The 12,602-nt window shown below is 38.6% G+C and overlaps 1 protein-coding gene across 3 annotated transcripts in view; it reads left to right on the forward strand.

Moving 5' to 3' along the window:
* Tpk1 (thiamin pyrophosphokinase 1) overlaps window positions 1-12,602 on the forward strand; it is a 325,255-nt gene that overhangs the window by 241,925 nt on the left and 70,728 nt on the right. For all 3 annotated transcript variants that reach the window (XM_057790101.1, XM_057790118.1, XM_057790110.1), the window contains one exon: window positions 5,299-5,410. In XM_057790101.1, coding sequence (XP_057646084.1) covers window positions 5,299-5,410 — 112 coding nt within the window. The remainder of the gene's footprint in view (window positions 1-5,298; window positions 5,411-12,602) is intronic.

Genomic DNA, 12,602 nt, shown 5'->3' on the forward strand with positions numbered 1-12,602 from the left:
TGAAATGATTTAATAAGTGGGTCATGTAACTTCCATTTTAAATAGCACATGTCTACACAGCATATGTTTTAAAGTGTGGTTTGAGAACTGTTGATAGGATATTCATTAATATTGGTGAGTGTAGTTTTTCCTCGTATTAATGAGACAAACATTGTCTAGATAATGCCGAGGCTCTTGTGAGTCCTTTCAGTTCATCTGAAACTTCCCTTCCATATTTTTAAGACACCTCCCCATCTCTTCTGTTCAAATTTTGAAGTAATTTTTTGACATTATTGACACATTTTCATCAATACCTTTTCCATTTGCTCTAAGCAATTTCCAAGTCAGATATTTATTAAACACATAAAGACATTCTCCCTCTGTGTTGTTAATTCATCCAACACAATAAAAACAGGCTTCTTATCATTTTTAGAGTAACAGTATGAACCTGTTTTCCAGGTGAAATATAATAGCAAAATGCTGCATTTTGTAGCACAGATAAAGTCTGTTACAGTTGAAAGGAAGTCATCTCTCAGTGCTAAGTAGGAAACATAAGGAGATCACATACAAAGCAAGGCTTCCTTCCTTTCTGGCTTCTCCTGTTGAGGCTGGGGGGATAGTGAAAGCTCAGAAAACGTGCCCATCTGCCCAGGTTCTGCATCACATGGAAGGGCCCTCGATGAAGAACATTTGGAAACTTAACCGTCATACTGGCTCATAATGCCCTTCCATGTAGCTCATCCTGTCTCCACTGTTAGAAGTGGTTTCTCTTAAAACAACTATTCTTAGAAGTCAGTGCTTAAAATAGAGTACCTTTGGAATGGGGAAGAAAATGCTTTCAACACACGAGTGTGACAGCATTTAGCAGGGTTTTTCCTCGAATTCCAATAAAAGGGAAGCCTAGAGATGGGGTAAGACATTAAATAGCATAAAAATGCCAGTGTGAGAGGAAAATAAAAGGCATGTTGTTTTCATCAGTTTGAATTGTGATATGGTATAGATTTAGGTGGTTAGTAGGGGAAGGAGTCTGCCCTTGTATAATTCCAATTATTCCACAATTATTTTTTTTTAATTTTGAATAAACAAAGTAACTTAATTGGCATTGAGAAGTGTTAACTGTTCAACTAGAGAGTGAGGTTAATTCATTTCAGAAGACATGTATGTGATTTGAGCCTGACTTTGCCAAATAATTTCCAGAACAAAAAACAAATATATCTTGTCAATTTTGAAACATATCTCTAAAATTTTCTGACTGTAGAAATATTAAACCAAAATATCAAAGTTATATACAGTGTATGTAGCAGTATCTCTCTGTATCTCTCTCTCTCTCTCTCTCTCTCTCTCTCTCTCTCTCTCTCTCTCTCATTTATCCTTTAACTTCTTCTGTTGCATATAGTGTGGATCCTTTATCTTCTTCTTATGCACATAGTGTGGATCCTTTAACCTCTTCTGGTGGGCACAGTGTGTATCCTTTAGCTTCTTCTGTTGCATGTAGTGTGTATCCTTTTATCTTTCTCATAGAAGTTCTTCCTGCAGGCTGTTTACTTTCTTGCAAGTGGCCTGTATTTACTAATATAATTTAAAGTACCTGGACAGATTGGCAAACGTTGACCTGCTATAGGTAGGCCTGTACTTAAGCAGTGTGCAGGAGTGTTCATTCATACTAAGTCTGGTGGTTTACTTGCATTATATACAGCAGTTAACACAAGGTGTGTCTTGCTCATTAATAGCAATTTAATGAATGACTGGCTGCTTTGGGAATCGCCAGTCTCACATGCTCCTTAAATCTTTTATATTAACTAGAAAGGTCATTATGCTCTTCCTGTATTCCGTGTTTTGTGGTCTTAATAATTTGCTATGCATTTGCATTTTGCAAGACTCATACTAAGATATTCTAAAAATATTTTTGTGCAAATGTTGGCATGGTTCCTAAATTTAAGTACTTAAAATATAAACTGAATTAAGATGTCTTTGTATTTGATATTTTTAGATGACAAAATCTAAGGTGAGCCTTAGCATTTCTTTCAATCATGCCTTCCTCCGTTGCAATAAAGAAACACAGAAAATGTAATGGGAATGGTCTCTTAGCCTTCAGTAGGTAGCTGTGTGTGTGTGTGTGTGTGTGTGTGTGTGTGTGTTTGTGTGTGTGTGTGTGTGTATGTGTTTTGCTCTAGCTTAGAATTATAGTCTGGGGAAACCTATCTCATGATACTGTGTGTCCTTAGCATGATCTTAAGCATGGTTTTCAGTACATGCAATATCTTTGCTGCCTTTCACTGGTTTATAGTTTCAACCATGTTAAAGTTGCAGCATCATATAACCACAACTGAAAAAGCAAACCATGATTGATTTTTGTTCTTTCTTCACTGTATAAAACTGCTTTTGACTTCAAAGAGTTATCTTGGCTGAGAACAGAGGATAGAGCAGGAACCTGAGAAGTGATTCATGGAAGTATATGGAAGTGAATGATTAGTTCATGTGCCTCTGGTCTTCAGTGATGCCATAAATCCTGCAGGGGTTCTTTAACGTCAGGCTAGATGCCTGCCTCTGTCAAATCTCATATAGACTAGCATATATTATAAACTGAGAAATCTAGGGAATGAGCAAAAATTCCTTTACCCGGTCATTCATTTTTTAAAGATGTCACGTTGACATGCCGACACAGGATGAAAGCATAATACTGCTCTCTTTTAGTCATAAAAGCTAAATTTGCATATTTATAAACACAAGACCCTTCACGTATGGCAAAACACACTTTTAAAGCAAGAGATGAAATGCTAATTGATGATAGTCTAAGACCTATCTGTGACTTCTCAATCACCAAACTAGTTTATTCCCATACTGAAAATGTTAAGGTGCATTGGTTCTTAGAATAACGAGAAAGGCCGTGAATACCTAAAGCGGAGGAAGGGGGCTTCCCACTGTGCTGCTTAAATCGGCAGTTTTACAGCAGTGCTTCTCTCCCCAGGAGAGTAAAACTGAACATGTATATGTGCTGTTTCCTTTGTGTTATATGTTGGAAGCTAAGGGCTCTTCTCCCAGGGAGTTAATATCCACCAGAAAAAAATTATTTTCTTTCCTTCATCATTTTTCACTAGAATTTTCTAGAACACCAAACATACAATGTATTTAGCTGGCTTGTACTAAAAGATAAAGCAGTCCAAAACCAAGGAAGAAGAGGCATTAAAAGTAAGAGTGAATATAAACACATTGAAAATAAGACACACCCATAATATGTGAATACCTCCTTGATAAGCCATGAAAAGCCTCCCTCATTGTCAGAAATTCCAGGGGGTACAAAGGCCAGGGCCTCCGTGCAGACTTCAGCCCTTTCTCCTCCACTCTTCTTGAACTACTACCTTATGCCAGAAGGTTACAACTTAGCTGTCACCCCTCCAATACTATGGCATTTCTCCCATGGGGCCCCAGAAGTTCAACATAAAACAGAAAACTGAGCCAAGTTCTACCTTCATAAAATACCATTGAATCATTTCCTCCTAAAGCCAAAATATCTGTAAAGAACTGAGAATTGCTGCCACCCCTTCTGCTGGAAACTGCTTTATTATAAAAGAAAATCTTCACCCCTTTCAGGATTTGTTAAAATGTGCAGTGTGCGGTATTTAGAATGTCCATTTATATTATATTCTGAATATCTATCTTCAGAGAGAATTATTTCGCTTTGGAGAATAGGAGAAGGGGGGGTAGGAAACAAGTGTGTGGTAAATGAGCCAATCTCAGTCACTTTAAGGGAAAACCATACAAAGCAATACAGAGAGACCATGGCTCGCCTTTCTAAAGGTGAGGTAAAATCAGAACCAGTTGTAATGGCTGTTGAGATGTGACTCTGTTCCCCTTGAGCGCACTGCTCATCTAATGCAGGTTTCAGACCCCCCATCCTGCTGCCGTCCACCCTGATGAGGGGACAGCTGAAGGGTTGCTGTGAGACATTTTTAAAACTTATACTTCCTGACTTTTAGAGAAGATTTGCAGTTGAAGACATTAAGCAGATTACGGACAGACCCAGCCCCCATGCACTCATGCGTACTGCCTACAGTGTACTCCTTACCATGTTTCCATGGGGTTCCTTTCTAACAAGTGAGGAACTAGTGTTGACTAGTAGCACCTGAAATGTATATGTAGAGGCATACCTCTGATGCTGGCACAGAAGTCCATCAGTGAGCAAGCTGTGTGCTTGTGCAACCCAGGACCACCTGCCCAGAGGTAGCACTACCCACAGTGGACTGAGCCCTTGCACTTAACCATTGATCAAAAGGTTCTTCCGTATCTCATCCTGCAGACTCATTGTTGCCACTCAGGCATGATGTCCGTACCATGATCAACTCATGCTTCTGTATACATAGCATCTCCTGGGTTGTGCCTTTTCTCTGAACAGCAGACACCCAGTTTAAAATGCATTACTCCTTAAAACAATTTATTTAATTATATTTAGGTCTTTTCTGATTGGATATTGAAATAAAATGGTCCCTATTGTTTTAGTGTTTTCTGTGGCTATGATAAAACACTAACCTAAACCAACTTGGGGCAGAAAGGGTTTATTTGGCCTGCAGTTTACAGAGCATCATTAAGGGGAAGCCGAGACAGGAACCTGAAGGCAGGACTGAAGCAAAGGCCATGGGGAAGTGCTGCTTACTGGCTTCCTCTCCATGACTTACTCAGCTTGCTTTCTTATTCAACCCAGGACCAATTAATTGCCCAGGGGTGGCACTACCTGCAGTGGAATGAGTCCTCCTACTTAATTATTTATCAAGAAAATGTCCCAGAAACATGCCCATTGGCCAATCCAATAGAGATCTTCCTCAGTTGAGGTCCCCTCTTTTCAGGAGACTCTAGTTTGTCTCATTGACAAAAACTAACCAGTGTACCTATGTGTACATTGTGAGGATCTCAGTGATGGCCACAGGAGACAGGCTAACTACTTATAGTGCTTGTGTTGAGTTTTAATATTAGAAACCTGACTCTCATATAATTAAAGATTTTACTTGGAAAATGATCTTTTATATATAATTAAACAAATGCTTGTTTTTGAACCTATAATCTAGAGTCACAAAAGGCTGCATCATCAGTAGTGCAATGGATGGTATTTTTAGAATTGGCAGGTATAAGAAGTAATACTTTATATGTGCAGCTCTGGATATATTTAACCAATTTATCAACTGTAAATCTGATGATTATAGTAAGCTGATATAGAAAAGCTCTTAGAACTCAATCAGCGCTAGTCAGTTCTTAGGACTAAAGCATACATTAAGTTCATTTGTGGTTAGCATCTTTCTCTTCTTCATTCTCGCTTTTCTCCTTCAGGGAAAGCACAGGCTCCACGTAGACACTGGATTGGAAGGCAGCTGGTGTGGCCTTATTCCTGTTGGACAGCACTGCAACCAGGTGACGACAACAGGCCTGAAATGGAACCTCAGTGAGTAAAACCCTTCTAGAGAAGGAGGGTTTCTTTTTCCATTTGTGAGAGAGAATTTGTTTGTTTCAGTCAGAGGTCACGTTAAAAACATGAGCTTCGGGGTAAGCCTCCTGTTCACAGGCATCTGCACCACATCTAGGAGTCTTCATCCTTAATGTCTTTGATGTTCACGTCAGTGATCTAAGGATGAACTGACAGGCAGTTTTCTGCAGTCCCTGTACTATTCGAGTTCCCACCACAACTCTCTGAGTCGTTTGTGCTTTTCATTTCCTGTTCTGTTATGTTGCTTGGAGCCTCAGAAGGTGCACTCCTAATTTTGACTGGTTTTGTGATGACTTACAATAACCCAGCATCTCTGCTTTAAACTGTATGGAACATTTGTATGTCTTCTTGGAGAAAGTATAGTATCAAAGTATTTGCTCATCTATTACTTTAGCTGTTCCATTTGGCCTGGGGTGTGAGTCTTTCACATGCCCTAGTTATGAGTTCTTCATCAGATATATGGCTTACAGATATTTTTTTAGAATTCTTGCTTGCATTTTTATTTCCTAGAACTTAACTAATAAATTAATTCTGATGAAGGCAGTCTTTCTTTTTGTTTATGCCTTTGATGCCATATCTGTGATGCCCACCTTCTCTCTTGATTTATGTATGGGAGCTACACTTTACCTTTTAGAAATAGCTAAAGTTCTGAACTTGCAAGAGCTTTTCATAGTCAAACCTTTGAGCTCTCACAGATTAGCTTCTGTTATTAAATATTTAAATGTTTTCCAAAAATTATGAGCTACATTAAGCTATTCAAAAACTGCCTGACTTGGGAAAAAAACAGAATATGGGATCTGTTTATTCAATAAATGTTGATGTACCCTTCAAAAAAAAAAAGAAGAAAGAAAGAAAGAAAGAAGAGAGAAACTGCCAGGCATGAAATCACCCAACCATGATTAGCCACAGCCAATCTCGGGTTGTATAAGAAATATGTACAACCATGTCATTCTTTTCTAACTAACGTGTTTACCATTGAAATAGTTTGAAGATAGAAAGATTATTTTTAAGTCCTTTCTGTGAGTCAGTGATGAAACAATTAGAAAGACTGGAACTGCTTTGAAGCACATCTAGAGACTTGTCAGTTTGAGAAGAGAACAGGTCTCCTCCCTGCACCTAAGATTATAATGACTTTGAAGCTGTTGACGTGAGCGCCCAGTAGAAGTCTTTGGAAAATACTGCAACCTTAATCAACTGTTTCAGTTCCTACATTGCCTATTACTTACAAAGCTCCAAAGGAGACAGCATTAAGCTCTCTTCTAGATATAGTGGTACCCACATTTTCCAATGCTGGTGCCAGGGACGATAAAATGCCAGGCCAAGAGACAGATGGGGGAGAGGTGCTGTAGCTGAGCATCCTACTCCAATGGTAATGGGAATCCTAAATCCAAGTATAGTTCCCCTGAGCTCTTTAGAATACCTTCATCCTCTGGTTCCCACAGCACTGTGTACATCCTGATTCTGAAGAATAGTATTCTCTGAGAAGGATATAATATTTGATCGTGCTTAAATGCAATATTCCCTTATTCGTTTGTTTAGTTATATAGGCTGCTTTCAGTTTTGAAATGATCATTTTTCTCTACATGTTTATGATAACAAATGAAAAACTGCTGGGCATGATGGGACACATCTGTAATCCCTAGCATTCACTCAACTGAGGCAGGATGATTGCCACTAGTTTGAAGCCAGATTGGATTACCTTACTAGTATCAGGCAAGTTAGAGGTAGATTACCTCAACATGCAGTCAGTTCCTATCAACTTCTTAGCACATACAAAGAGACAGAATTGAAATTATCTTTCAAGAAAATTCTTGTTCTAGGGTCTTCTATGGGATTGTATTTAGAAGCAACAAAATAAATATGATGGTATATGTTGACCATAGAGAAGTGGGTTGATTTTGTTCACAAATGCCCTGTTTCTCTCAGTTCTGCACTCTGGTCCATCATTGCTCTGTCACGGCTGCAAAGTAGTCCAACTCTGAGAATAAGGGAAGATCTACAATATCTTAGTTCTAAATCCCTCTTGCATCACTGAGAATAAGCAACTTCTCTTATGGGCACCCCCCACAGTTAACTAGTTTCATGCTTTCAGCTGTCCATATAACTCACTTTAAGGTCTGGTGCCACAGGTTTTGAAAATAGTCTAATTTATATGTTACCAATCCAGAAACCCACACATCACAGTTTCACAGTTTAGAAAGTACAAAAGATACTTTTTAAAGTATCATCTTAAAGAGCTGAAACTTTCCAAATAGTAGTTTTATGGTGTAGCAGCATGATATCAACATGCATTGAATCAAGCCTTGCATAAGAATTGCTTAGATTCTATTCCTTAGGAGAGAAAGTTGCCTCATAGTCACTGCACCTTGGCCTTCTCTGCAAGCACCATGTTGTCCTGGGCTGTGTTATCATAACGGACTCTGTTGTGGGAGATTTGTTCATACTGACACCCGAAACTGCCAGTCAAGTTAAACAGGAAGCTTCCGTGAGGAGCCTCCTAACTCCTTCCGGTTATGTGGAGAGAGCCTCTTGAGCCTTGTACGTTGTGTGAGTTCCTCATCTCATGCGTCCTGAGCTTCTAGGATCTCGGGCACAGTCCAGCTCACTTCAGGAGATAATATTTTGTTTTGAAATAAATAGCTACACTAACGCCCCCCTTGATCCATCCTTTAGGATCTAGTCTGCTTCTCTATGGTGTTTTCTGAGCCTTAGGAAAAACGGTATAGATATCTGATTATTTTTTTGAATTTGGGGCTAAGCAAAGGACCACTATGCAACAACAGCCTCTTATCCTCAACAGTTCGACTGATGATGAATTTCTGCAATAACCACTGTCTATTAAAAAGGAAATGTTCCCCTCCAGTCCCAACACAGGCAGAAGTAATAGTTCAAAGGTGTAAACACAGTCTTCAGGTCACTTTTTCTTTGATGCTGGCTCTTCAGTTTCTCCATTTTAAGAGATCTTTGATGACAGGAGAATCACCCAGATAACCCAAGTTACTATCACCTCAAGGTTTATAACTTACTCACACACGTGGTGAATCTTATCATATAAGTAACAGGCTCAGGTCCTAAAGATTGTAAGTATATGTTGAATAGGAGCTGTCAGTTCAACCTGCCATATTAGACTTATCAATGGACTTAATAATGCTACAGTAACATCTTTAGTACAGATTATGCCACTGCATTTTCACAATCACTCTGAAAATAAGCATGAATATTATTCATATTCTTGAGAAAATTCATCTCAGTGTTGTCCTTCATTATGACTTTGGTGCACTAGTGGTGAAGACTAAAGAAAAAGGGAGAACTGATTTTGTGGACATGTTTCATCTGGTGAGAGTTCCAACTCCCATTCTGCCAAGGCTCATATTTGGGTTCGACTAAATGTGTAATCTAATGCTTGGGAAACCTAAGGAATCCATTAGGCCAAAGCTACAATTCCACCCACTTGGGGATTTAACCTCTTATTAGCCATGTCTCTTGTCTGTGGTCTTTATTAGCCTTAGAGGCTGTTCATAGGGGAGAGACTGGTGCTTTCTGCTCAAGATAGGCAGCAATCCGAGGGTGATTAGGTGAGAAGGCAGGAGACAGAGGGCTTGGCTTTTCCTTGTTAATGGGATAGATGTGTGTCCTTAGAATCTCAGGAAATGATCATTTGCTTCCCACATCCCATGCACATGTGAGCTACCTGTGTGCTGTTTATGCCAGTATCACTTCATTCTTACCATTTCCACATGTTCATGCTTGTACCATGATACAAGTCTACATTTTCTTACATACACAGATTTTTGTCTGGCAGGTGCTATGGATAATAAAATTTGTCCTTTTGATGAATTCTGAAACTGGCAGAAGGATTATACTCTTAAAAATTGACATTTTTTGTATACCTCATATACTGATTTTATTTGTCAAAAATAAATGAATAGAATTGATTTTTACAAATTTCTTAGTTGCCAAACTCCAAATAATTTTAAAAGGTTTTCAAATACTGTTTATAAGTAAATTACCTTTTCAAGCATGTAAGACAAAATATTATCAGTAGGACTAAGTATACACACACGTGCACATTCACACACGTTTCCCTGACCACTTCCAGGACTGTCTTTTGCATTTTAGAGTTTGAACTAGACAAGAATGATTTTTCTTCTTTAAGAACTTACCCTTTTGTGATTCTGCTGAGAACACAAAGAACCAGCAACAATTTATGTCCTAGCTATCCTGTTTTATTTTTAGAAAACACCCAACAGTCTGACAACATACATTTGTGGTGGTTGATTCTGGGTCATTTAAATATGAAAACAATTAGTGGGCATTTGTAGAGAATATGACAAATGGGAGTTTGTGTTTATGCCAGGTTTTCATTGACCTGTGTTCAGGAACACTATTATAACTCAAGTTCACCTCCCAACTTGTTTAACTGAGTTGATTTTCCAGTATTTATGTGGGCAGGTTGACTGATGAGTATGACTTCAGTGGAAGCTCAAGAGTCCCTTTCTATTTTCCCTCCTCCACGTTTCATTTTTGTACTGATTCAGATGTGGGCCCGGTGCACTCAGCCATCCAGTTAATATATCTAGACAAGAAAGCAATAACTTTAGTGATTACATGAATTGTAGAGAAAGAATCAAGGAGTGTTGTGAATAAACTTTTACTGTGGGAACAGCTCACTGGATATAATTTTCTTCTGGGCCCACATAATAACACTTTATATTCTGAATAGCTCTTTCTCATATTCTGGCCCTTCCTTTCTCTAAACTCAATCACATAGTTCAAGCTTCATATTAATGTGGAGGGGATATCATTATCCTCATTTTATAGGTGAAAAATTAAGATGTACAATACTGAATAGATTGTTCAAGTTCATATTTTCTAACTTAGTCCTTTGTGTACATGGATGAATTTATCACCAGTCATTAGCTTGTCTATTTCTTTAAGTTTGGACAGTATAAAAGAACCTATCTTAAAGTCCTTTATCACGATGAATTTTCCCCCAAATTGGACAGACTCAAAACAGAGAGGAGAAAACAAACACTTTAGCAATTAAAATCATGCAGGGATCACCTAGGATATTCATTCCAGGAACTGAACTGCTAACACAGAGGACAGGATTCTGTGGATTGCACTCTAATTTACCTGTAACAGGTTCACTGAGACAGCTCATTTTAGGAATGATTATAAACTAAATGCTGTCATCATGCTTCTCGGGGAAATTGTAACAAGAATTAAAAGGGGGAAAGATGCATCTAGTATTCATGAAGGGAAGTAACCTGTTCAGAGAGGGTTTTGTAGCTGGGATGGTTTGCCTGCAAAATGCTCTGCTGGTGGCTCTCTCATCAGGGAGCCACTACTACATTCCCTAGGTTGTTCAGAGGTCAAATTGCTACCGAAAAAAAAATGGAAATCTGAAAACGTTTGAAGAATACTAACCTTAAATAAAAAGTGGTGCTCAAGTATGGTGCACTGAAGTGCTAGCCCTGCAAGCCCAAACAGAAGCATCTTTACCTAAGAATATGCGTGTGTGTGTGCACATGTGTGAATGTGTGTATGCATGCAACCAAAGTTTATTGTGAAGTAAATATTCTCATAAACACAAAATGTATTTTGCTATAGTTCGAACAGTATTCACAGTATAAACATCACACACAGAGCAGATGGATTCCTAAGCTATGGAATACAGCAAAGAATTACACAGAACTCTTCCCTCTCTAGACAAGAAAGTCTAATTAAACCAAGTAAGGAAAGTAATGACTTCTGACTTTGAGATTACAAAGTAGGCAAAATGACAGTTTTCAATGCTTCAAACCTGTTGACAAAATACATATCTAGACATTGTTATCAATAGCTTACTGTCTCTGTTATTTCTACCTTGAGTTTCCTCATAATGTAAAAGAAAAAAGAAAGTATATAGCTGTTTACTTCGCTTACTGATATGAAGGAAAAGATGGCAACAGGGCTCAAGTACTGACACCAGCACCAATGACTTGGGCAGTACCAGGACATCACATGGATTCTTAACACACAGAGAACCAGTGGGTGACTACTAAGGCTTCCTTCATTTTAAGAACTGGTGAACTCACAGAGAAGGTATGCAATCAGATAATAAAAGACAGGAGCTTAAGTTTCTATGACAACATCCCTGTCCCTAGTGTCCTGTGTGGTAGCAATGAAAAGTTCCAGAGAAGCTGGGACGTGATGAGAGTTGGGGACCTCTGCATGAACACTGCTGGGGGTTCCCGCTGTGCTGTGTGTTTCTTTCTGTGTAAGTTGTTTGTAATTTAATTCACTGCATGATGACAGCTTTGAACACTGTAGACGGCGGTGCCCTAATTATCCTAACCATCTGATTCTTCATCTTGAAATAACAGCTCGTCTCTTTGAGCCATGTTTTTGTTTTTCCTATATGTATGTGTCTTAAAGAACGTACTCATAAAAAAAATTATCAAAGCAAGAAAACTTTCTGATTTTTTATATTTTTTGTTTATTTATTTTGCGTGTGTGAGTGGCCATGCATGGCATAAATGTGAAAGTCCAAGGACAGCTGTGTGGAGTCTTTCTCACCTTACGCTTTGTGACTTCTTGGGTTGGAACTCAGATCCAGCAGGCACCGGTAGCCACTGAGCCATCTAACTGGCTTTATTGTTGCTGGCTTGTTTATTTGGTTGTTTGGGGTTTTTGTTTGTTTGTTTGTTTTGTTTTGTTTTGCCAGATAAACTTGATTAGCAATTTTGCTTACCTACTTAGAAAATTACTAACTTGCAGAGTACAAGTGACATACCTTCCTGGAAAGAGAAATGAGTTGTTCATAATTTAAATTTGGCATATAATTAAGAAAGGTAAAAAAAAAATAAGACCTATCTTGGCTCCACTGACTTGGCGTCTAACCACAGGCAGGTTCTCTGTAAAGACAATGGTATTTTAATTTCTACCACATCCCATGGTTTGTGCTGATTACAATGGGAACAAACTACATAGGGCTCAGCTCTATGGGTAGAACCAGTACAAAACTTGGGTATGGTGGGAGATCTTGCTTTTTGCATCTAGGGCTGAATAAAGAGAGAATAAACACTGAGGTGGTACTAGTTGCCTTCTCCTTATTTGATGCTCCCGAAATACAATGTGATTATGCATAGTCAGCACCTTCCTCCCC

This window comes from Chionomys nivalis, chromosome 1 (assembly GCF_950005125.1).
Source record: "Chionomys nivalis chromosome 1, mChiNiv1.1, whole genome shotgun sequence".
NCBI classification, from domain to species: Eukaryota; Metazoa; Chordata; class Mammalia; order Rodentia; family Cricetidae; genus Chionomys; species Chionomys nivalis.